Below are 24442 nucleotides of genomic sequence, written 5' to 3' on the forward strand. Positions count from 1 at the left end.
ATAATTTTTAATCATTTTAAGATATTTTAACAAAACATTCTCAGCAACTAGAAAAATAAGCAGAAAAAAATCAATAAGAATATTTATGATTTGAACAACATAATGTGCAAACTTGATCCACTGTACAAACAGAAAACAGAATACCTCAGAACCACAAAATGCACCCCCTTTTTAACCACCTATAGAACTTTTAGAAAAAAATGGCAATATGCTGAACAAGTAAAGGAAGTCTTAATGACTTTCAATAGATTCAAATTACACAAAGTATATTTTCTGATCACAGCATAATCAAGCTAGAAATAAATAGCCCAAACCAGAAAATCCTTGTACATTAATTGGAAATGTACATTGATTGGGAACCAAGAAATATATTTCTGAGTAATTTATAGTTGAAAAAGAAATCACACTCTGCTACTGTGTTCCAAAGCCAGATAAAAACACTACAAAACAAAGAAAATTATAGGCCAATATTCCTGATTGGCCTATAATTTTACATCGATAATTACAGATGTAAAAGTTCTCCAAAAAATGCTAGCAAGTTGAATTCAACAACACATTAAAAAGATATACACCATGATCAACTGGGATTTATTCCTGGCATGCAAGGGTGGTACAACAAACACACATCAAAAAATGTGATACGTCACCTTAATAGAATGAAAGATGAAAAATCGTATGATCTTCTCAAAAGATGCAGGAAATGCAGCTGACAAAATTTAACATCCTTTTATAAAAATCTCTCAACAAATTAGGTATAGAAGTAATGTACCATAATGCACTACAGGCCACGTATGACAAGCCTGCAATTTACATCACACCTAATGGTAAAAACTTGTAAGATTTTTCTCTAAGATCAGGAACAAAACAATGCCCCCTCTCACCATTTCTAGTCAACATAGAACTGGAAGTCCTAGCCACAGAAATTAGACAAGAAAAAAACATAAAAGGTGTCCAAATCAGAAAGAAAGAAAATAATTTCTAGTTGCAGATGATGTGATATGATATATAGAAAATCCTAAGGACTCCACCAGAAAAAAACTATTATATCTAATAAAATAAATTTGATAAAGTTGCACAATATAAAAGTCATTTGTATTCCTATATAATTACAAAGAACTATCCAGAAAAAATTAAGAAAACAATTACACTTATAATAGCATCAAAAACAATAAATAAAATAAAATAAATTTAACCAAGGAAGTGAAAGACCTGTACATAAAATATTGATGAAAAAAATTGAAGAAGACGCAAATAAATGGAACGATATCCCACAGTTATAGATTGGAATAATTAATATTGTTAAAATGTCCACATAACCCAAAGTAATCTACAGATTCAACACAGTCCTTATCAAAATTCTAATGATATTTTTCACAGAACTAGGAAAAAATTCCAAAATTTGCATAAAGCCACACATAAAAATTAAAATAGCTAAAGTCATCCTAAAAAAGTAGAACAAAGCTAGAGGCATCACACTTCCTGATTTCAAACCATATTATAAAACTATAGTAATCAAAACAGTGTGGCCCTGACATACAGACAGCTGTATAGACTAATGGAAAAGAATAGAGAGCTCAGAAATAAAACCATCCATATATGGTCAACTAATACTTGACAAGGGCACCAAAATTATGCAATGGAGAAAGGATAATCTCTTTAATAAATAGTGTTGGGAAAACCAGATACCAAAGAATGAAATTTGACACCTATCTTATGCCACTTACGAAGATTAACCTGAAGTGCATTAAAGACTTAGCTATAAGACCCAAAGCCACAAAAACCCTAGAAAAAAAGAGAGGAAAATCTCCCTGACATTAGCAATGCGTTTTTGGATAGAACACCAAAACACATGAGCAACAAAAACAAAGATAAATAAGTGATATTATATCAAACTAAGCTATGCATGGCAAAAAAAATAATAATAATGAATAATAATAAAAGGCAACCTATAGAGTGGGAGAAAATATTTACAAATTATATATCTAACAACAGACTAATATCCAAAATATATAAGGAACGCATACAACTCAACAGCAAAATTTTTAAAAATGGGCAAAGAACCTGAATAAACACCTTCCTTAAGAAAATATAGAAATGCTCAAAGTGTGCATGAAAAGGTGTTCAACATCACTACTCAACAGAAATGCACAGTAATCCCGCAATGAGATGTCACTTCACACCCATTCGAACGCCTGTCAGCAAAAAACAAGAGATGAATGTTGGTGAGAATGTAGAGAAATGGGAACCTTTGTACATGGCCATTATGGAAAACAGTATGGACGTTCCTCAAAAAAATAAAACTACTTTATGCTCTAGTAATCCAGCAGGGGTGTGTATCTGAAAGAAACAAATTGGTAGCTTCAGGAATTTCTGCACTCCCATGGTCATTGCAGCATTATTCACAAAAGCCAGCACATGGAAATAACTGAGGAGTCCATCGACAGGTGACTGGATAAATGAAATGTGGTATACATACACAATGAATATTATTCAGGCATCAAAAAGAAGAAATTCTTCCATTTGCAACAACATGGATGAACCCGACAGATATTATGCTAATTGAAATAAGCAAGGCAGCTTAGTTTGACACAGTACCACTTACTACCACGTATCATATAAATGTGGAATATAAAAACATCAAATGCACAGAAGCAGACAGTAGAATGCTGGTGACCACCAGCTGAGAATTGGAACATGAGGGGGAAATGGAAAGATATTGATCAAAGGGTAAAAACTTCCAGGCTTGAGTGCAGTGGTGTTTACAACTAATTGATCACAATAAATTACAGATTCCTTTGTTCCTTCTCCACTCCCACTGCTTCACTTGACTAGCCAAAAAAAAACAGGATACAAACTTCCAGTTAAAAAATGAATACTCGGCGGCGCCTGTGGCTCAGTCCATAAGGCGCCGGCCCCATATACCGAGGGTGGCAGGTTCAAACCCGGCCCCGGCTGAACTGCAACCAAAAAAATAAAAAATGAATACTCTCCAGAGATCTAACATACAACATGGTGGCAATAGTTAATACTGAAGTGCATACTTGAAATCTGCTAAAGGAATAAATTGTAAATACTCTCAACACACACAAATGGTGACCATGTGAAATAATGGTTATGTTAATTAACTTGATTGTAGTAATCATTTCTCAATGTATATCAAATTATGCTGTGAACCTCAAATATATACAATTTTATTTATCCATCATATTTCAATAAAGTCGGGGGGGAACTATGATCACCTTTAGTGAGAGAGAATAGGGAGGGCGTAGGGGAAAGAATTTTACTTTTCAATTTTATGACTTTCTGTGACCCTTTAAAAAAAAAAGCCTTATGCATATTTTACTTGTGTGCGTAAATCATATACAAGGACATACCAAATAAGAAATTAGGAAGTGCTATAGCTTGGGAGAGAACCAAAGTTTGTGCTTATGGAAAACTTTATAAATTTAAATAAAAATATTGGGGGGGGGGAGGCTGTAAGTTCAATGACCATGTACCTATCTCAAGAATTTAGAAGAATATTCTTAGTAAAGTATCACAAGAATGGAGAAGCATGAATCCTATGTACTCAATTTTGATATGAGGACAATTAATGACAATTAAGGTTATGGGGGGGGAGGAAAAGCAGAAAGAGGGACGGAGGGAGGGGGGGTGGGGCCTTGGTGTGTGTCACACTTTATGGGGGCAAGACATGATTGCAAGAGGGACTTGCCTAACAATTGCAATCAGTGTAACCTGGCTTATTGTACCCTCAATGAATCCCCAACAATAAAAAAAAGAATTTAGAAGAAGAAAAGCAAATTAAAAGACATAAAGATAAAAGAAGAGAATTATGAAATGGAAACAAGTATATATAATAGACAGGATCAACAAACCCCAAAGTACATTCTTCCAAAAGGCTAATAAATTTGATGAAATCTTGCAAAAGTGATCAAGAATAAAAAGAGAGAAGTTACAAAATGAGGAGACATCACTACAAAGTCTACAGATAATCAAAGGATAGGAAGAAGAGATTATAAATAGCCTTATGCTAATACATTTGAAAATGTAGATAAAATAGACAAATTCCCAGAGAAACAAAATTTACCCAAACTGACAAAAAAGAAACAGAAACAGGATCCATGATTTAAGATCCTCTCACAAGAACACGCCAGGCCCAGACCCCCCCACTGGAAAGGAAGACCCAGTGCCAAACTATTTGAACTCCTCAAGAAAACACAAGAGGTGGGAACGTCTCCAAACTTACTCTGTGAACATGGTGCTGATGTCAGAGCCCAGCAAGGACATTTCTTTGTACCCAAAACAAATAATTAGGAAATGAATTTTTTTAAAAAGACACCATTTATAATCACACAAACAATACATATATAGTGCCTAGGAATAAATATATACACAAGAACATTATTGAAAAAAACTTTTACAGCTTAAATAAATGAACTCATAGAACGTATGCAAGAATCTAAAGACTCAGTATTATAACAATGCCATTTCCTCCTCAAATTAATGCGCCCACGGATTGTAAATAATAGCAATTTAAAAAATTCCTGCAGGATGTTTTTGACCTCGATAACATCATTTAAAAATTTGGATGAAAATGTTGACAAGACAACCATGCTAACATGTCCTTAAGTTTTATGTTTCTCCTTTTCCTTCATCGATTCTTTTCCATCCCTTGGAAAACATTCCTAGATGTTGACATGGATAATAGAGGTTCTGTTTGATATGCATGAATCATCCCAGCTGGTATCCTAAATTTAAAATTAGAAGAGAGAAAGGGAAAACAAACTCCAAGGAATCAACCCCTGACCTTGAATTTCCAAATGCTTTGCCCTCCAGTGGGAGAGTCCCATACACATTTTCTGGCCAGCATGGTGTGATTCAGAGTTAGTTCTACCAAGGTCACTGCCCTCCCCAAAGCCGTCAACCCTTTTCTCCCTGTTCTTGAGCCTTTATGTTCTGGGGATGGCAAGGCAGAGTTGGCATTATAGGGGTAACATTTCCACCCCATCTCCTAAGACAAAAGGACACAAAAAGAGAAAACGGGGAAACTTGTAAAACTGAATAAGATACAACATACTCAACCTTCCCCTGGACTTTTCCTGCGACCCACGACAAGAAGAATGAACTGGACTTACTATTTCACTCTTCAACAAGAGTTTCTCATGGCTGTGAGATGAGTACAGCTGAAACCTCAAACTCTCCAAGGAGACGACTTTCCTCCTAGCCATTCAAATCACAAGTATTTGCTGTGCCTAAACAGAGCAGGTCTAATTATTTTGTTTCCGGTTTGTTAATTTGAGGCTTTAAGTTGACTAATAACATTGTCACCCTTACTCCTCAGGATAGTAGGGGCAAAAGAGGTGGCCCCAAACCCTGTTTGTTCTCATATCCTTCCACATTGGCCCTTGGAAGCTAAACCCCCACCCACCCCAAAGTTTGGGGAATTTGGTTAAGTTTTCAGGTGATTTGGGGTTGGGGGTGGGGCTGCCAGCCCATGACTTTTGCTTCTGCTGGGTAATGTGAAAAGCAACAGTTGGTGAAATAGACCATAGTTTAAAGCCAAGGATAGGTTTGGTCATGACCGGCAGAGGTGGAGATATTTGGGGAAATTTGAGTTACTGTCAAACTCAGCCACTCCTAACCCTTAGCAAAAGCCAATACTTTGTCCCAACTCCATGAAGCCACCAGCATCGTAAGGGTGTTTGATGGAAAGCACACAGTATTCAATAGCTCTTTGGAGAAGTCACGTGGCCTGGTTTGAAAGATTCCATAACAGTCAAACATTCCCCCAGTGACGTTAAAAGGATTTCAAAGTTAAGTGAACTGTCTACTCCATAATTACGTCCAAGAAAGAGAGGCTCTTTTTCTTGTATTTACTGTATGGACGAATTAGGCATTTTTGATTACTGGTGGTATTCCTATTAGTTGTTCCAAAAAGGAAAGCAACATCTTCCTTAGGAGAATTTTATGTGGCCATGCCTCCTGTGGCCCAGAAAGAAGAATACTTAGCAAAATACACTAAAATGTTTACCTTTAGTTTTATGTGTACACACACCAAAACATTTCTCTTTGCATTTTGATTGTAATAGTCTGACCATTCTCATTGATTAGTAAATGGCTAATTACCAAATCTCTACTTCAGTTTAGACAAGATAGATTCATCTTTAATGTCAACAGGGGGAGAATGAAATATATGGTACTTGAAACAAAAAAGGTGTCTGAGGCTTGAGTGGTTAGCAACCACAGTTCATGACTTTTCTCAGTCAACACTGGTTTACAGTTGATATTATCTGACAAGAGAAAGCAACAGAACTGTGTTCGCATACAACGGTATGCTATTTATGAAGCAGGTGGATGGCTAAAGTCCTTCCATCAATTACCACTTTCTCTATCCAAATGCCAGGCTCCTCTTGGGTAGATAGTGAACAAACATTTTTTCATTTTAAGATGTTTTTTATTATAAAAGTAATACAAACAAGAAACTGAAATATTGAGGAAAGACAGTCATCCCTTTACTGTCCTGCCAACCTACTATAACCAGTTAGTAATCTGAGTTACTTTATCATCTTTTTATTACATGTATGATGTGTTATTTGTAGCCAGGTTTACACGCATTCATACACTTTCTTTATATCTGGCAATTTCTACTTAATGTAACGTTTTCTCATGTACTTAATGTATTCATTACTAATTTTTCAGGAGTATATGTTGTACCATTCACAGATATCTGTTTAGTAACTATTTCCTAGACCAGGTGATGGCAAATTATAGCTCCCTATTTGTAAATAAAGTTTTATTGGGACACAGCCATGGCCATTTGTTTACATACTGTTTATGGCTGCTTTTGCACTACAAACAGCAGTGTTGACAAGTTATGACAGAGACAGTAAAGACCTGAAAAGCCTAGAATATGTACTTTCTGGCCCTTTATAAAAAAAATGTGCTGTCCCCTCCCCTAAACTTTTAAGTGCTTTATAATTTGGGCTATTAAAAGTAATGCCACTTGGAACATCTTTATGCATATAATTTTTCATACTTTGGACAACTTAATTGGAAGATATTAACAAAAGTGGAACAACTGGGTCTAATTAATAAAGACATTTTAAGGCCGACACTGTCCCACACTCTCTCTCTTATAATATTCTAGCTATAGAAAAGGCAGGGAAAGTAACAATAATTGTAATAGGAAGAGGGAAAGTAACAATAATTGTAATAGGAAGACTACATCAAAGAAATCTTTTACTTTTTATTGGTGATTAAAAAAAAAAAAAAAAAACAGAGATAAATTCTCCAGGTGTCAAGGTGCTAGCCGTAGTGGCCAAAAGGCTCTCGGAGTTGAGTACGAGAAAGAGGAGGCAGTCTCCCCATGAGCTAGCAGTGGCAGTGATGGACAGAGTCCACCACAAGTGTAGGATGACAGAACGGCACATGGGTTCCACCCCTCTGAACATACCCTAGGTATAACCTGCATACAACTACAATTAAACTGTCTCTAGATAAGAAAGTTCTACAAGCAACTACCCTGTATTTTTGAAGAAAAAATTTCTTCTATCTGGGGAAGTTTTATTCTGAAGAAGAAAAAAAAATTCTGGAATTGGAAAGTCAACCTTGACTAGTCATCTAGTCAACCTTGACTACACAATCTAAGTCAACGCTGACTAGTCATCTCTGGAATAAAAGAGGAAGCAGGTGGATCAGTCTCAAATCCAATCTTGTATGAATAAAATATGCATCAGGAAGTAGAGAGGTCATCTTCTAAGGGAAATATTCTGAGGGTCTGGCAGCCTAAATCCATCAGTAAGTTTAGAATAGACTATTGTAGAATCAGATTCCACTATGGCCAAAGTAAAAGACATTGGCAAATCAGGATCACCTTGCAATTTTCGTGATGCCTTCAAGATCTCCCTTATCCTGCTATGGCTACAGGAAGCAGTAACAGAGGTTGGAGCCACAGTCTGTAACCCTGCCCCTCCTGTCTCAGTGCCCACAAGGCAGATGAGCTGGGGTTCTGGTAATCCCACACAGTTCACTTCATGACAACTTTTACTCTCCATGAGGTCCAGGTAAACCAAAAATGCTACATAAACTTGGCTGGCATCTCCTATAGCTAATTCCATCATTTCTAAATACTTAGGGTGGGAACCCATCCAGGCGTCCTCCGGGGCCCACGAGTGAGCGCCGCAGCCACCGCGAAGGCTGCCCGGCCCCAGCCCGCTGCAGCCGGGGACCGGCTGGGAATCACTGCCTTCTTCCCTGCCAGCCGGTGCGGCACGCCTGAACAAACATATTTTTAAGATGTAAGGAGATGCCCCCCTTTCTTGTGGAAGAGATAGGGCTAAATTCCCATACTATGTGACCAGGGAGTTGGGTGGATAAGTCTGCAATGCTATAAAATCTCCAATCTGTGTAGGAAGAAGCTATGGGACCAAAATGGAGCCCAAGCCAACCACGGCTTGACAGCTAACAGCAAAGCAAGAAGGCCTTGGTTTTAAAGAAATGTTCTGAAAGTCTCCTAAATTGCATGAAACTCCATTTTTTTCTGCCTCAGAAGATTAAGTGTTGTGTCAGTTCCTATCAAAAAGTAGAATCTCTACTTCTAAGAAGTCAGGTTATTTCAAGCCTGCTGCCATTGCCTTGTCATCTGTCTAACTCTGAAAGCAAACTTTTTCCAAGAATTATCTCATAAGGACCTCTGTACTCCTGTTATACCCTGCAGAATATTTCATTATTTTATGTAAGTTTTTATCTCACTGATGACCCCAGCTTAGGCCCAACAGCACCATGAGGATGTTAGTAAACTCTTCATAAACCATTCTAGATAAAAGCAGCACAATTTCCACTTTGAATTGTTGGCTAAATAAATTTAAAATCCCTTCTTTGCTCAATGCATGTAAAATATCCTAAGTGTTTGCATACAAAGTAGAATAAAACCAATGAATGACTCAAAGGCTACTTGTCAGTGTCTGTATTAATCTGTATCTTTGTGGTCTTGTTATTGTTGTTTTTTTAAAAAAAAAAGTTTTAATTTTGATCATTTTATGAATTCTTTAAAAATAGACAAAAACTCAAACTTGGAAGTATTTGATTTTCATCAAGAAAAGCAATGCCTATAATTAGCACATTGATATGATTATACCAAAATGGCCAAATCACCAAGTCTCAGGCTGATTTGAGTTGATTAAATTCCATGGAGACAAGGACCACGCCCATCCCATCCACCCAGGGTCCGAACACACAGTGGAGACTTCCTTTAACCTAAAGACAGATTTCACAGTCCCAGAGGTGAAGCTAAGAGTGGGTTTCTAATAATAGAAAGTAGGGGCTGCTCAGAAAAAGGTAACACATCAGTTCTTTGAAAACAAACACATTTGTTGAATTCATTTGGCATCCAAAATCAAACATCTCCTCACTGTCTTTCAAGATATCTGCTCAACCCCAATACTTGCAGTAATTATTTGTCTTTGAGTAGTTTTGAAATAATGAAGTTAAGTGATCAAGGGCATAAGTACACTTCCATGGTCCAGTTCAGTATCCTATTTGGTTGAAGACCCTGATAAGATGCAGTGGATGGTGGTAGTCTATTCCCTATGTCTGTATTCCTGTCAATTTAAATAACTGATGTGAGAACCAGCATGTGGCTGTGTGGACACATCCCCCTCAAGAAGGAATGTGATTGGTAAAAAGTCACAAACATCACCTTGCCAGGACCAATAGCACATTGCCTTTTTGCTTTGAGTGTGCGGCTGTGAGTGGAAGAGAGTCTGCTTTCTCCCTGCAAGGAAGCTTGAGCTCCATGCTATTTGCCAGTAGATTGGGCTGTCTCTCACTTGAGATAATAGCAAATGAGGATGTTACACTATTTAACAAACAAACCATAATAAAACCACGTAAATCCCACGAACAGGGCAGACTCTGCAGTGTCCCCCAACACTTAACCGGGATTTGCTCACAGCTGAAAGACAAGGCCTCTAAGTCAGTTAAGTGGCCGCCGGGCGCTCTGTACAGACGACGTCACCGCTCGCTTTGCAAGCTGCTCTCTGCTGCAGCGCGCTCCTTGGCCTCTTTCCATGTAAACAGGCCTGATTAATGCTGCAGAATGGCTGTGAATCGCGTATCCGCCGTATGGGAAGTCAGAATGTCACTTTTTCCTCGTTTTGAGCACAGAGCACTGAGCTATTTAATGAGGCATCCGTAGCAACGACATAGAAACCGCTGCCAGCCTCACGATGCCCTTTGTGTGGGAGCAGCTGATGGGGCACCCGGGGAGGCCCCGCATCGCCACCCAAAGCCACGTTCCCGCGTCTGATGGTCACCACTGGGGCCACAAGCACATACATGACAAGGCTGCCCTTTGATGCGGAGACAAGAGGGGTAAAGAAATGTCTCTGCCCCCCTCCCCCTCCCCCAGGATAAATGGGCTTGTGCCCACTCAGTCACAGCTGCGCTGTATTGATCAGAGGCTGGGTGAGGGCCTGCTCCCCTGGGGGCACCTGTTATGCTCCCTGCCTCCAGCTGGGGAGCCCCGCGGAACGTAACCAATGGTGACATCCAGGGAATCCAGGCAAGCTGAAAGTACATCTCCCTGAAGAAGGAAGAATGCCAAAGATGTTGATCTTTATAACCCTTCGACAAAAACAGTTTAACTGCTGTAAACAGTCAAGGCATGACGTGGAAGAATTAGATTTGGAAGGGTGAGAGCCCGTGGCTAGCAAAGCATCCCAGGAAGATGTGGGCTTAACTGCAACAGGTGAAATGCAGTTCTCCACCTGTTTTAGGCGGTCAGCTGGAGGCTGCCGTGGGTTCTGCTGCCTTAGTTGTTAGGTCAGGAATGCTCCTGATATGTGAATTTCTTCTCTTGGTGATTCACAGAGCTGCCTCCAAAAGTGCAACACAAGTGTTAAAATAATACACTGTGGCTTGCTTGCTAGATTTACTTGCCTCGCTGCTTCAAAAAATTCCACTCCTGGGCGGCGCCTGTGGCTCAGTTGGTAGGGCACCAGCCCCATATACCGAGGGTGACGGGTTCAAACCCGGCCCCAGCCAAACTGCAACCAAAAAATAGCCGGGCGTTGTGGTGGGCGCCTGTAGTCCCAGCTACTCGGGAGGCTGAGGCAAGAGAATCGCCTAAGCCCAGGAGTTGGAGGTTGCTCTGAGCTGTGTGAGGCCACGGCACTCTACGGAGGGCCATAAAGTGAGACTCTGTCTCTACAAAAAAAAAAAAAAATACAAAAAATTCCACTCCTTCACCTCCCTTCAGAGGGACATCCAAAAAAGATTCAAACTCTGCAGGTATGCATCATGTTTTGTGAAATATTTTTTCAGGAAATTGTATTGTTTCCCATTCTGATAGGCCAGGAAAGAAAGTAGGGGGTTCACCTCCCCTCTTAAGGTTAATTAAACTAAATCAGTCCAAGGAAGGAAGTGAATTTCCACATCAATCCCAGCTTCAGTGTCTTTCTGATGAGGCCTAGGAAAAGTTAGACCCTGTGTACCAAATATTAGACGGTTCACAAGCAAATGTTTAGACATTGGCAAGTCATTCCCATTCTTTTAAAGGGGCTAAAAATTGTACAGTTCTCAGTCAAGAGTACACATGAGCGTGCACACACACACACACACAGTCCATGAAGAGTCTATGAGCAGATAATTCAGAGGAAGGATTTAATTGATCTGGTCAGAACATAAACTTTGAGTACATAGGCTTCTAAATAATTCATAAAGCGGACTCAGGAAACTAAGTCACCAATCTAGAAAGATGTAATTTGCTTGGAAGTCCATGGGGCCCATGGTGCTTGTGGGCGAATCCATAATCACACCCTACAGATTATTGGTACTCCCTTAATCCTTTCAGAATTTGCTCACTGCCCCAGCCTCTGCCTTACCATAGAGTCTGCAAGATGCCCTAGTCTTGCACAAGACCTTAGAAATACTAACACCCCCATTACATAAGATCTATTTTCATTGCCTCAGTGCAACACCATTGAGGTGATTTCATGGGTGCACCTGAAATATTCTCCTCCACTGATTCCAAAATTAAGAGACGGGCCTCAAAGTGCAACGTCAATTTTAAGATTTGATGCTGGTGAGAAGAATTTCTATAGCTCAGAAGCTAAACCAGGCTCGGGGAAGATCTTTGGCTTTCGTCTCTGTGGGAGATGTTTAAGGAACTGCTAAGGTAAAGAAGAAAAACATCAAACTAGAAATAACTGAGACAGGGATTTGGCCAGCACATTAAAGTTTGAGCATCCCCGGTTATTTGGATATAGATATTTGCTGCGTGTGTGCTACGTTACTATAACAGTATTATTCATAGATCTCATGAGTAAGAATGCCCCCCTTTTACTCTCAATATTGACAGGCCCAGTCTTAATTCCAATGTCCAAAAAGGACCCAAGGACCAGAGCACAGTTTTTTGTTTCCTCTAATAGATACTTTCTTTGGGAAATAAAAGTAAGGCAAACAGGAATACTTTCTACATTTCATTATGCGCATTTTGGCTTCTGGTTATTCCCTAAAACCATTATATAATGTGGTTGGAGTTTTCAGAAATTAATACAGTCCAGGTACTGAGCTTTTAGGAGATTAGTTTTCCCATCTATAAAGTGGTTTGTTAATGGACTCTCTAATGCCTTGTAATTCCAAGTTAATAATTCTAAAGTTACATACAATATTGCACGAGTTATATTTGATTAGGTTGCATGTAGTATGTTTATAAATATTTGGTTAGTAGTATAACAAAACCCGGATTTATTTTTCTCACACATAACAGTGAGTCTGACAGCAGGGCTGACAGCAGCAGCTTCCCAGTCACTGGCATCCCAAGCTCCTTCTATCTTGCTGCTCTGCCCATCTTTAACTAAAAGGTACAAAAAGGCTGCCAGGTAACAGCCATCACGTCTGTATTTCAGCCAGAAAAACAAGGAAGGATAAAATGAGTCTCTAACACTTCTTACCAGGGCTCATTAGCTAGAACTTAGATGTAATAGCTATCTCAAGTTTCATGGGAGATGAAAAACAGAGTCTTTTTTTGCTTTTTGTGCTCTTGCTTTATTTAATAAATCATGTTGTTAAGTTCAGAAACAAATTTTAACTATATACCCATAAAAATGATGAACATTTCCAAATCATAATTGATCATGAATGTATCCTATTCATTTTAAAAATATATTTGTTTCAACAGTTCCAGATTTAGAGAAAAATTGAGAAGGTAACGGAGAGAGTTCCCCCACACTATTTCAACCACGTTCTTGATATTGGATGGTTACATGTACACCAAAACTGAGTATTCTGACTCGAGGAAAGGAAGAGAAAATCTTTTGAAATGGGTAATTGCAGTGTCTGCTGCAGAATTGAATTATTGAAGAATTAATATTCTTATGTTCTTAAAGTTTTAAATGTATGTTTATTTCAAAGGTCATGACAAGGAAAATTAGTGTGTGAATAATACAAGCATTTAAATGATAATGCATCCATATATAAATAATAAACTGTAATATATAAATAAATTAATGTATAATATGGCGATGGTGTGGCATATTGCTACTTATCTAATTACTGCAGCTAAAAAATTTAAACTCAAAAAAACTCTTCCTTTGCATTTGTTTTATATGAAGAGTTTAAAGCAATTAGAAGAAAATACAAATGTGAAATAAAATGGGAGGCCGATTTTAGTAATCGGTGAGGTCGGTTTAGCAGTGCAAGAATTATGGACTTGAGTCTGACCTGCATCCTGGTCTAGGCCCTGCTGCTTCCCTGCTCTGTGACTTTAGACAAGTCACTCAACCTCTCTGATCCTGCTTCATTGCCTGTGAAATGGAAATATATATTGGACTAAAACGGCACACAAGTCCCTGATTATGAGGCTGAATAAAGTGCCCCAAAGAGTACCAAACCCAGACTACAGACTTGGGTCGGAGCGGAGGGTGCAGAAAAAGTTTGCAGCAGCAGAATGAGAAGTAAGAAAACAAGCAGGATAGAGAACAAAATTGGAAGCAGGGAGGGGTTGTCACGCTGCCAGAGGGGCTCCAGCACATGACCTTGCTGACATTATTTCTGTGTTAAGTTGTCTTGTAAATAACGCAGGAAAAGGTTCAAACCAATCTCTTTTCCTTTATATCAAAGGTCATGAGTTTTCATTTATAATGTGTGCTCCAGTGAACATGCCAGTGGCTACCGTTACCATAATTTCAGCTGGAATTAAAATCATCACGGGGTCAGAGGTTCCTCTACTTATTGGATTAAAATGGAGCACGTGGTTTTATGTTGCTTTCTAAAAGTTGGTGGCACTTTCAAGTCCCTACAGCCAGGTTTCAAATGCAGACATATATTCAAGAATTTGGAAATGAGTTAAGTAGGATCCGATTATCAAACACAAATGTTTTTGAAGCCTATCAAACCATTAGCCCATCTGTAGTTGTGAAATGCCCATAACCAACCAGGTGAGAGCCAGTCCAGGAGCAATCATGAGGAGACAGAGTTTGTTTGTTCTCAATTTTTTTCAAAATGTTCTCTGCTGTTACTGTTTCTTGAATTTGGAAGCTCAGTCTCCACAATGTCATGATGATTTTGTCACGTTCTCTACACTTCCCACAAGAATAGTAGAACATACCCAGCTCTTCATAAATAGAAGAAAGCAGTAGCAATTCCAAAAAGCCACAGTGATAACAGACCTCATCTTTTCTATCATTTTTGTTTATTCATTCCCCAGATATTATGGACCTAGTCTATGCTGAACACTGAGCTAAGATTCAAGATATAAAAATAAATTAGGGTGTGGTGGCTCACACCTGTAATCCTAGCACACTGAGAGGCCAAGGCAGGAGGATCACGTGAGCCCAGGAGCTTGAGGCTGCAGTGAACTATGATGGCACCACTCTGCTCCAGCCCCAGCTACAGAGTGAGACCTTGTCTCAAAAAGAGGAAAAAAATTCAACACACTTCTTACCGCTAGGTACTCATTCTGGATTAGGAGACGCTCCGTGTGGGCCAATAGTGATTTAAACACAGACTTTTGACCCTAATATCCAGAGGAGACTGATTAGAAATGCAGAAGGCAGTGTAATGATGATTAGGAGGGCACTAAATTCCATCAAGAAGTCTGTAGCATTTGTGTTTCACTTTCACTTACTACCAAGTTGTATAACCTTTCTGAGCCTCATCTTTCTTGTCTGTAAAATGGGATAACAGTATCTACTTTATGGGTTTGCTTCACTATGTGAAGTAGGAAAAGGACTCAACATTTGTCAGCCACATTTCTTGTCATTGTCATTGACGATGTCTTTAAGAATGTTATTGTGACTATAGAAGGATTCCAAAGGAAAGACTTGAAACCCCCGTCTGCCCAAAGGAAAGATGTCCAGTGGCCTAACTGATGATTTGATGGTGGAAGAATGAGCCAAAAAACAGCTTGATGGTGGCAGGGCTGCAGAAATGGAGCCTCGTGCACATTATAGACAAGGAATATGAAGTTTAAAAATCCTTCTTAGATACACTTCTCACAATTAGTGTTGCACAGGGGCGAGTGGAGGTGGCGGAGGTGGCTAGGATAGTCTCTTGCAGGGTTTTCATCCAGATCCAAACCTCCAAACCACTTGAGCCTGTGGATTTCAAAATATAACCTTGCCAAAATGATAATCACACATTTCAACGTAGATGAATTACTTAGTTTCCATCTTAATCACATCAAGCCAGTTAACATTTACTCAGACAGCTCAACTACAAACACTACTAAAAGCAAGGCTGCAGAAAATAATTTTGCTCTGACCCTGGTGGCGAAGCATTTCTGCCCAATGGCAAAGAAGAGGCAGGCTCTGTCTTTATAGATGAGCTTGTTTTTCACAGATTGACCTGTTCCTTGTTATGAGGCAGGCAGTCTGTGCCTCCCTGCTGTTCATGTTTTCAATATCCCTGTGTGGCTTTTAAGGAGCAGCCAGGACTTGACTAGCCCAGCACCCAAACCTTTGAGACTGACCACCTTTGTAAGCTATGGCTGATTATCTCAAGATCTTGAAATCGGCATTTAAATACTGGGAAAAAACTTGTAAAGGCTTTGCAAGTGTTTGCCACTGGGTCCCAGGGGCATCTCTCCCCTGCCTCAACACCCACCCAAACTCCCACCAACCTCCTACCCTGGCAAATTTCTACTTGTCAATGGTCAGAGAAAACTGAGTTTGACAAGAATGCTTGAAATGATGGGATGCTGAGTCATCGCCTATGTCTGCTGGAGACTAGAGCTTTGGAATGTGTAGAGAAGTGAGTGTGTGTGCGAGTGCGTGCGTGTGCAGTCCCCACGCCCAGGGCTACCTATAGTGGGCAGTGACTCAGAGAGGCAAAGAGGAAAAACAGAGGCTTACCAGCTTGCTCTAAAAACACCCAAGCATTCTTTACACATGCTCAGCCCGCAAACCACCATGGCCACCCTTACCGGCAATTGACAACACCCTTCTCTTTGATCCCCTCTCCGAGAATGTCCACTGTCCCTTCCCTGAGCTCATCATTCCTTAGGGACTGCCTCAGGAGTTAGGGCAGGGGATGGAGAAGCTTGTTCAGACATGGTCCCTGCTGGGGGAGACAGATACTGATCAAATGATCACACAAATAAGTATCCCACTGCCAATGCAACAAAACAAAGCAGAGGAAGGTGTTGCTATGGCAACTTAAAAAGAAAGCTGAGCAAGGTACATTGGCAGATCCCCGGAGGCTGTGATGCTCACCTGGAGGGTGGGTAGGAGTTACAAGAGGAAGAAAGAAGGGGGATTTCAAGCTCAGAGGAGACCATTTCACAGACCCTGAGGCCTAACGGATGTGAGAGTGAGGTGCAAAGAAGGGGGCAAACTGTCGAACTTGGAGTAGAACTTGGAGTAGTGCGTGCAGACCATGTCAGGCACCCTGGATCCATTTATTCATTCTGTGTGCTTTTATTGAGCTCCTACTGTGTGCCAGATATTGTGGTGAACAAAAGCAAGCACAACCTGAACCTGATAAAGTTTTAAGTGCTCCATTTATCCCAATTTCAGATACAAAATTATTGGGACAGAAAAAGGAAGACTTGGTTGGGGGAATCCCGGATCCCAAAATCCTCTCCTGAAGACTGTGCTTATAGCCACACGGCAATTTTATGTGACTTAAATAGGAAAAAGTAGAGGTAAAATTCCAAGCAAGTGTCATGAATATGCCAATAATGTTCTGTGTTATCCTCCAAGAGATTAACCTCAGGAAATGAAATTGAGGATTCTAAGACTTCTGGATTCTCTGAGGCAATGAAACCTTGGCCCACCATCCCCATGAATTCACTCTTGCCAAAACCAAGGAATCACTGGTTTCCTCAGCGTATCATCCTTCCACCCATAGATTTCAAACGTATAATGTTTTATTAAAGTAGTATATGCACATGGTTTCAAAAGTTAGATGTTACTATCAAACCTAGAAAAATAAACACCAGTCCTTGCCCCACCATTCAATGGCTGAGATCTATTCCCTGGAGCCGACCACTTAAAATTTTATACTTTTTTTGTTGTTATTTCTAGTATTTACCTTTACTTTTTTGTTTGTTTGTTTTTTGTAGGGGTTTTTTTGGTTTTTTGTTTTTTGAGACAGAGTCTGACTATGTCAGCCACCTCAAACTCTTGGCCTTAAGCAATTCTCTTGCCTCAGTCTCCCAAGTAGTGGGACTATAGGCGCCCACCACAATGCCCGGCTATTTTGTTGTTGTTGTTGTAGTTGTTGTCATTGTTGTTTGGCAGGCCCGGGCCAGGTTCAAACCCGCCAGCCCTGGTGTATGTGGCTGGCACCCAAGCTGCTGAGCTATAGGCACCGAGCCCAACTTTACTTTTGTAATAATATATTATTATTTCTTGATCTTTCTCTTTTTAGTCATCTATTTTGATTCCTATTCTGAAAAGATATTCTCCCCCCATCCACCCCATTTCCCACATGCCCCACCCCTGTCCTTTAAGTTACATTATATTTTGATCAAATCAGAATTCAGTGTTTGTTTACCTTGCTCTTATGTGAAAATTTCCAAAGCTGAGCCATGTGATGAACGGACTTCCCTTATATTTCCTTTCGTATTTAAGTTTTCATTTTTCCTGGGGTTAATGATTGCCTTGTTTTTCAATTGCTTAATTTTCTAGGAATCTCTTACTACAACAAACCTAAACCATCCCAGAGAATCCCGACATTTCTCTCAGAATCTTCAAACACATCTAATAGTCTATGGAAGTTTCTTCAACATTCCTCCTGGGGCCCTCTGTCTTCCTGATCTGATCTGGTGGTGATCCCCATGGCACCTGCCAGCCTTCCCTATCCTCATCTCTCAGTCCAGTCCCTCTTTCCTGCCTCCCAGTTCTTTGGGGGGCACTTCACAGAGCTATTCCCACAGCTCCATGGGAGGTAACTGCTTTGAGAACATGCTTGTCTGAAAAATATCTCTGTATAATGTGTACATCACAATTTACCATACAGAGCATCCTCTCCATCCAAACCTCATTTCATCCTCCCAATACGTTCATGAAATTACACCAGCCAGTTTGACCTCCATAAGAAGTGAAGGGACTGGCCCAAGACCCACAGATCCTCATAGGACATGTGGACAAGTTATCTCTGCCACTACCTCTGGCACCTGCTCAGAGATACTCAAAAAGTGAGTGTAGAGGAATCTAATAAACTCACAAATGCATTATGCATTTCTTTATCGGACCTTCAGCAATCTGAGGGTGTTTTAGGAATAACTGCATCTTATAAACTTAAAAATATTCATGATCTAATGGTATCGAGGCAAAATTGTTTCAGAAAAGGCACTTTGGAGCCAACTAAAAAATGTTAGTGAAGTAGATGCCGTCCCTGCCCACGCCGGCCCCCACGGCCCTCCACCCCGCACATCCCTCGCCTCTGCTCTCCTGCCTTGGCTTCTTCATCTCTGAATCAATGCTTTGGCTTAGAATGAATTTAAAGCAGGTGTCCTAAGTGATCATACCAAGGGGTAGAAAGGTCAGTCCCGAAAGGACGAACAGATGGCGTCCCTTCTCCCTCTACTCCATGGAGAAGACTCTTGGCAGTGAAAAGTCCCTGCCAAAAGGGAGCCTGCATCATTGCTCACTCCTCTGAGAACAACAACAGGCTCTCCATTCATCGCACATCTTTTTATGTCCTGGTTCCAGGAATATCAACAACTGCTGCCTTTGAAAAGTGGGAAATACCTTCCCGAACTCAGACTGTTTGCCCCTCAGCCCCAGCATCTTCACTTGTGTAACTTTCTCTGTGGGTGAAACTTATTTATAGCTCATGGGATGAGCCCTCCTTCTCCCACTTCCAATAACAACCACAGTCATAGACTCTCAGAGCCTGGAAGGACCATGGCCATCACCTCCACACACGAGGGCACCAGGGACCAAAGAGCTGTGAGGCTCACCCAGGGCCACGCTCTTGGAGAGGGGCAGCCTCAGGACCAGAGCCCAGGGCAGAGCTCCTTCTTTGAGTCATTCATTATTTTAACAGCTTCTTCTTATACAAAACATTTTAGAATAGAAATAAGTTCACATTTTGCTAAAAATTAATGAATGTGATACAGATGTGCCCTCGGAGCATCAAGGCCATCATGGAACAGTTTGGAGAGCTGCGGAGTCTCTCGACTTCCCCTGTGATCTCCTCTGCCCCTCCAAGCTGTGAGAGTTTCAGCACAGGTGGTGCAGGATGCAGTGGACACTGCAGAGTCCATCTACGCCACTATGGCCATCTTCTCCCACCAGCATCTCCCTAGTCTTCCCTCCATCCCATGGGAAAGAAAAGCCAAACTAATAGCTGTTTTAATCTTTTTTTAAAGAGCTCTCTAGATTTCCCAAATCATCCATCTGTTCTGTTTTTTTTTTTTCCCCCCTTGCCTGTGTTGACAATGCCTCTGTTTGCTGGTAGACTACATGTGGCTTTTCTGATGTAACATGGCCATTTTCAAAAGCCATTTTGGTTTACATTAAAAAAAAAAGAGCCAGGTATCTTGTGGTCAGGATGTCAGGAACACAGCACATGCACCTGCTAAAGCAAGCTTTGGAAGCAATTTAAGTCCAAGTTAAGGAGAGTGGTGCAGAGGGGCTGTCTGTGAACAAGAAGAGACATGTGGAACATGACGGTTGCACAATTTCCCGAGGTCTGATACCAAATCTCATGGCTCCTCTAGACAACAGGCCAAGACCCCTTAAGGGAGGTTGCCAGAGTTACAAATACCAAATAAATGGTGATTGAAGGGTATGTTAAACTCTATCACTAAAGCAAAATTATTGGTGTGTGCCCTTATTACTGCACTTTTTTGTCTATTTAAATGTCGACTGCATGTTTTGCAGTGACTTTTTTGAATATGATTAATTTAAGCTCTGCAGTGAAAAGAAACCATAACTCAAGATGAGACGCAAATGATGCCTGCCAGGGTGACTCTCCTTAAACCGGTTTATTTCTTTTTAAATCACAAAAGCACAAAGGATCCCAAGTCTCTGATAATGAACATAATATATGATTGCCGTAAAAAGTTCACTCTCCTTTCAATTTCAATTCACCTCACTATAAATCAGCGATCCACTTAATCAAATATTCTTCCACTTTAATTGTTTTATCTGGCTTTTATGTTAAATCTCACTGAGTTACTGCTGGCACCAGTCTTCACATTATAGAAAAAATGTCAGTGTTTGGCCCATAATTAGTCTAAAACTCAAACATTGGTTCTGAACATTAACCAGACTGGAGAGAGTCCTTCCAATCTCACAGAGCCAGTGAGACAGACCCAAGTCAGGAAGCAAAGCAGGACTGCTCAGGCAAGCCATCCGTCCGCTGTCAAATACTGAGTGTGGGCCCTGCTTTCAAAAGGACTGGGATTTCTTTCTTTCATAAATGTCTCTCATTATTATCTTACAGGGCATTAAATCTCTATTTGGTCGTTTCTTAAATTCTCCAGCCTGAAACTGTCCTTTTAAGAATTGCAGATGCTTGCCTGAACTGGCCCAGCAGTTCCCATGAGAAAATATGTCAGCACCGTGTACCGTGTAAGGCCACAGTCAAACTCCAGTGTCTGTGATGAAGGGCACTTCCTGGGTATTGTAAAAGACAAGAAACTGTCCCTGGTGGGTAATCCAGGTCTGCAAACAAGAAAGAAAAAAAGATGAATTCCATGTTATTGATTGATAAACACCTTTCTAACAAGGTCTGTGGAGACCGCCTGCTAGAAGATGGACTGTTCCATTCAGCATTCAGAGCCAGAGCCCCGGCCAAATGCTTTTGGACGTGTGTCACTTGCATGTAATCCTTGACCTTCAAACAAATATCCAACATAATTTTGTAAGATAAAATTCTAAAAATCTTTTCAAATAAGTTGAGGATGAGAATATACCCAAACCACACCCGATAGATGTAAATACTTCCAAAGCAAAGAAGCTCACCTGGAGTTTGGTACACTTGTTTTGAATTTCATATACAAGTGGTGGAAAGTTATCTTAGGTATTGGGACAACAGCAAAGCCACACACTGCAAATTTTTCTTGAAAATATCCACATTTTAATATTTATGTCTCAACTTGTTACATTAAAGACGTCAGCCAATTACAAAATCAAACTTTTTTTCTAACTTGAAGTATCTAGCTCAGAAACAAAACATCTGTCATTTTAAGCAAAAGCTAAACAATTTTTCTTAAAATCAGGGTAAGAAAAAAACAACCCCACCCAGGAAATGTAAATTTTATTTCAGGCATAGCTCCTAATATTAATCAGTATTGAATGATAAAGGCACTTTTTAAAAAGATTTTTAAAACTCTATTGTTTAAATAAAATCTGAGTTCTAAGAGATGAGACATGTTTAGAAGGAACTTTGAAAAATCATGCAAACTTATTTACCAATAGACCTCATTTATGCTACTGGCTTGAAAGTACTATGATATGTTATTTTGGTAATTATTTTTATTTTCATACTTATCACATCCAACAAGTGTGGTGAAATAATCTGTATTGAAGACGCAGATAGAATCATCACAACAGAGAGAATCTAGGGGGGGGGAAAGTAGACAGGAAAAATATCCCCTAAAGAAAAAGCCTTTCTATAAGACATTACTCACATTTCTGCAAATGGAATTTTCTGATTAACTGCCATATATTATATTATTTGAATAACTTGAGGAAAGATTAATTCCTATGCTCTGTCCCCGGCAATATTTTTTCCCAGCTGAAATTGGGCTTTAAAACAAAACGTCGGCAATGCAAGCCGATGATTCGAGGTACAGGTTCAGAAACTTCGAGCGCAGGCAGTTAAAAGTGATTTAAGAAAGGCAAAATCGTTGTTTCCCAAGTGTGTATGTTAAACTTGTAAATTGATATATCAAAACCACAACCGGAATATAGCAATTTGTCTCTCTTTGCCTGCTGTGGTGTATTCCACGGCTGCCTGCCAGATAATATACTGATTATAACTTTCCTAATTTACAGAGCCTTTAAGTCTAATCTCCCGGGCCAGCCTAACGGGCTTCTTCATCCATTGAAATGCCAGAATAATTGAAATTGTCTTCAGCAGACAGTCAGGCAATAATGAATATTTTCCCTGCTGATTGCATGCCAAGGTTACACATAGTACTGAACAGAAGTGATCCCAGGGCAAGCCTCCCCAGGGACAGGTGGCCGCTAACCTTTGGCATGTGACACAATACCTACAGCTTCCCTTTCACACGGGCCCCTGAAGCCACCCACGCCCACCAAGCTTCTGGACACCAAGGGACAGCACAGTTGCTGAGTAAACAATGATCCCATCAGCTTCCCTGACTCTCTAGAGGCAGCTTAAAGGCTGGGAAAGATTGTGGTTATGGATTTTCCAAAGGGGACCGCAGCAGAGAGGAACAGAAGCGGCTGCTGTTGGGAATACAAGGAAATACACCAGGAGTTAATCAGAAGGAACCCAGCATCCGTGGGGCAGGAGAGGACGCTCCCTTGTCAGCCCCGAGCAGCAGTTCCCATACCTTTGAATGGCTTCTGCCAGCGCTGGGTTTTGTTTACTGACTTAGTATCTGGGCTGCTTTACTGCAGTCTTAATGACGTGCTGATTGAAATCAAAGCCTTTGGTGGTCACAGCGAAATCAGCAATAGCTTTGAAAAATCCACAGCCTCGTTTAACCTTCATCTAGGGAAAGGTTAAAATGTAAAATGCTGAGAAGTTTTGAGTAGGTCTTTAAGAAAATAATCTTAAGATTATGGCTACTTCCATAGTACGTTTTACAGGAGGAAATTTGGAGATGAGCAAAGAACTATCCTAAGACAATATGGATTAAAACCACATAGCAAAGGCATATGTTAAAAGAAGGCATCATAAGTCACATGGAGGAAAAAGAGTACACGTGTAAAGCCTGCCGTTTGCATGGCACTTGAACTTATCTGAATTACTAAATTATGATGCAAATATATGAAATACATCATATTAGTTATTGATCACTGCTTAATAAATTACCCCCAAATTTAGCAGCTTAAAACAGCCATGAACATTCACTATCTAATACAATATCTTGGGTCAGGAATTCAGGGGCATCTTAGCTGGCTGGTCCTGGCTCAAGTTTTGTCACAAAGTAGCTGTCAAGCTACCACAGTGTTGGGTCTCAGAAAAAATACCCCAAAACACGACACTTTGGCCTGCTAAGGACTTCAAACTGAAGGAGATCAGAAGGTCTCAGAAGCAACATCTCTCTCTGACCCTGCCTTACCCTGCTGTCTTCCACCCACTCCTCGAAAGCAACTCAGAAAAATCAAAATTCTTCTTCCCCAATGCAGGTCACAGAAACTAGAACCCCTCTTCTCCAAAGCCAGTCGTAAATCTGGGAAATGTCACTCTAAGCATGCCCTGCCTTTCTGGGCAGGAGCTGGCTACAGAGGGCTCCCGGCCTCGTCTAATAGTGGGTCATGAGACCCTCCTTCCAAAGGGGTCCTGCTCTGCCCCCGAGAGGAAGGCTGCTCAGGGCGACCAGAGAGAGTCTGAGCAGACAGGCCTCGCTGCCCCCACATGAGATCAGCCTCTTTATGTCCAGTCAGATCTCTACATGCCTGTAATTCTCCATGGAATCTAAGCCTGAAAACAGTTCTCCCTGGGTCTTTGGGTCTTCCTTTCTGGAACTCCCATACTCTTCCTCCATGTGACTTACGATGCCTTCTTTTTAATATCCACTTCCAACGTGGCCCCCTCCTGGCTCAGCCTGGTCGTGCTGGTTGTTTGATAGCAGAAGGTCCCAGTTTCTTGCCACAAGGGTCTCTTTACTGGGCTGGTTGAGTGTCCTCATGACGTGGCCACTTCATGTACCCAGAGCAAGTGGTCGCGGGGAAAGCGAGGTAGGAGGCACCATCACTTCCATAACGAGCCCCAGAGTCACATGTTGACACCGCACAGTGGCTTCCAGGCAGCACCCATCAGCTCCACCTAGTGTGGGGGGGACCCCATA

At 40.7% G+C, this 24442-nt stretch overlaps 1 protein-coding gene across 1 annotated transcript; it reads right to left on the minus strand.

The window, feature by feature from the left end:
• Positions 1 to 7748: 7748 nt before the first annotated feature.
• LOC128572634 (tRNA-splicing endonuclease subunit Sen15-like) lies at positions 7749 to 23139 on the minus strand. Its single transcript, XM_053572599.1, has 4 exons — positions 23041 to 23139; positions 14945 to 15016; positions 10491 to 10582; positions 7749 to 8274 (listed from the first exon to the last, which is right to left on the minus strand). Exons 1-4 carry the CDS (start codon positions 23137 to 23139, stop codon positions 7749 to 7751), a joined length of 789 nt encoding a protein of 262 aa, XP_053428574.1.
• Positions 23140 to 24442: the final 1303 nt, after the last annotated feature.

Source organism: Nycticebus coucang, chromosome 20, assembly GCF_027406575.1.
Source record: "Nycticebus coucang isolate mNycCou1 chromosome 20, mNycCou1.pri, whole genome shotgun sequence".
In the NCBI taxonomy this organism is placed as follows: domain Eukaryota; kingdom Metazoa; phylum Chordata; class Mammalia; order Primates; family Lorisidae; genus Nycticebus; species Nycticebus coucang.

Bases quoted from the DNA above. Each gene is read 5' to 3' on its own strand.
- LOC128572634 (XM_053572599.1), bottom strand. From the start codon at position 23,139: ATGAAGGTTAAACGAGGCTGTGGATTTTTCAAAGCTATTGCTGATTTC. The intron at 10,583-14,944 runs GTAAGAAGTGTG...TTCCTTCTTCAG, and splicing joins TCCAGAATGAGTACCTAGCG to GGAGATGTACTTTCAGCTTG. The intron at 8,275-10,490 runs GTGCCCCCAGGG...ATGTTTGTTCAG, and splicing joins GGAGGCAGGGAGCATAACAG to GCGTGCCGCACCGGCTGGCA.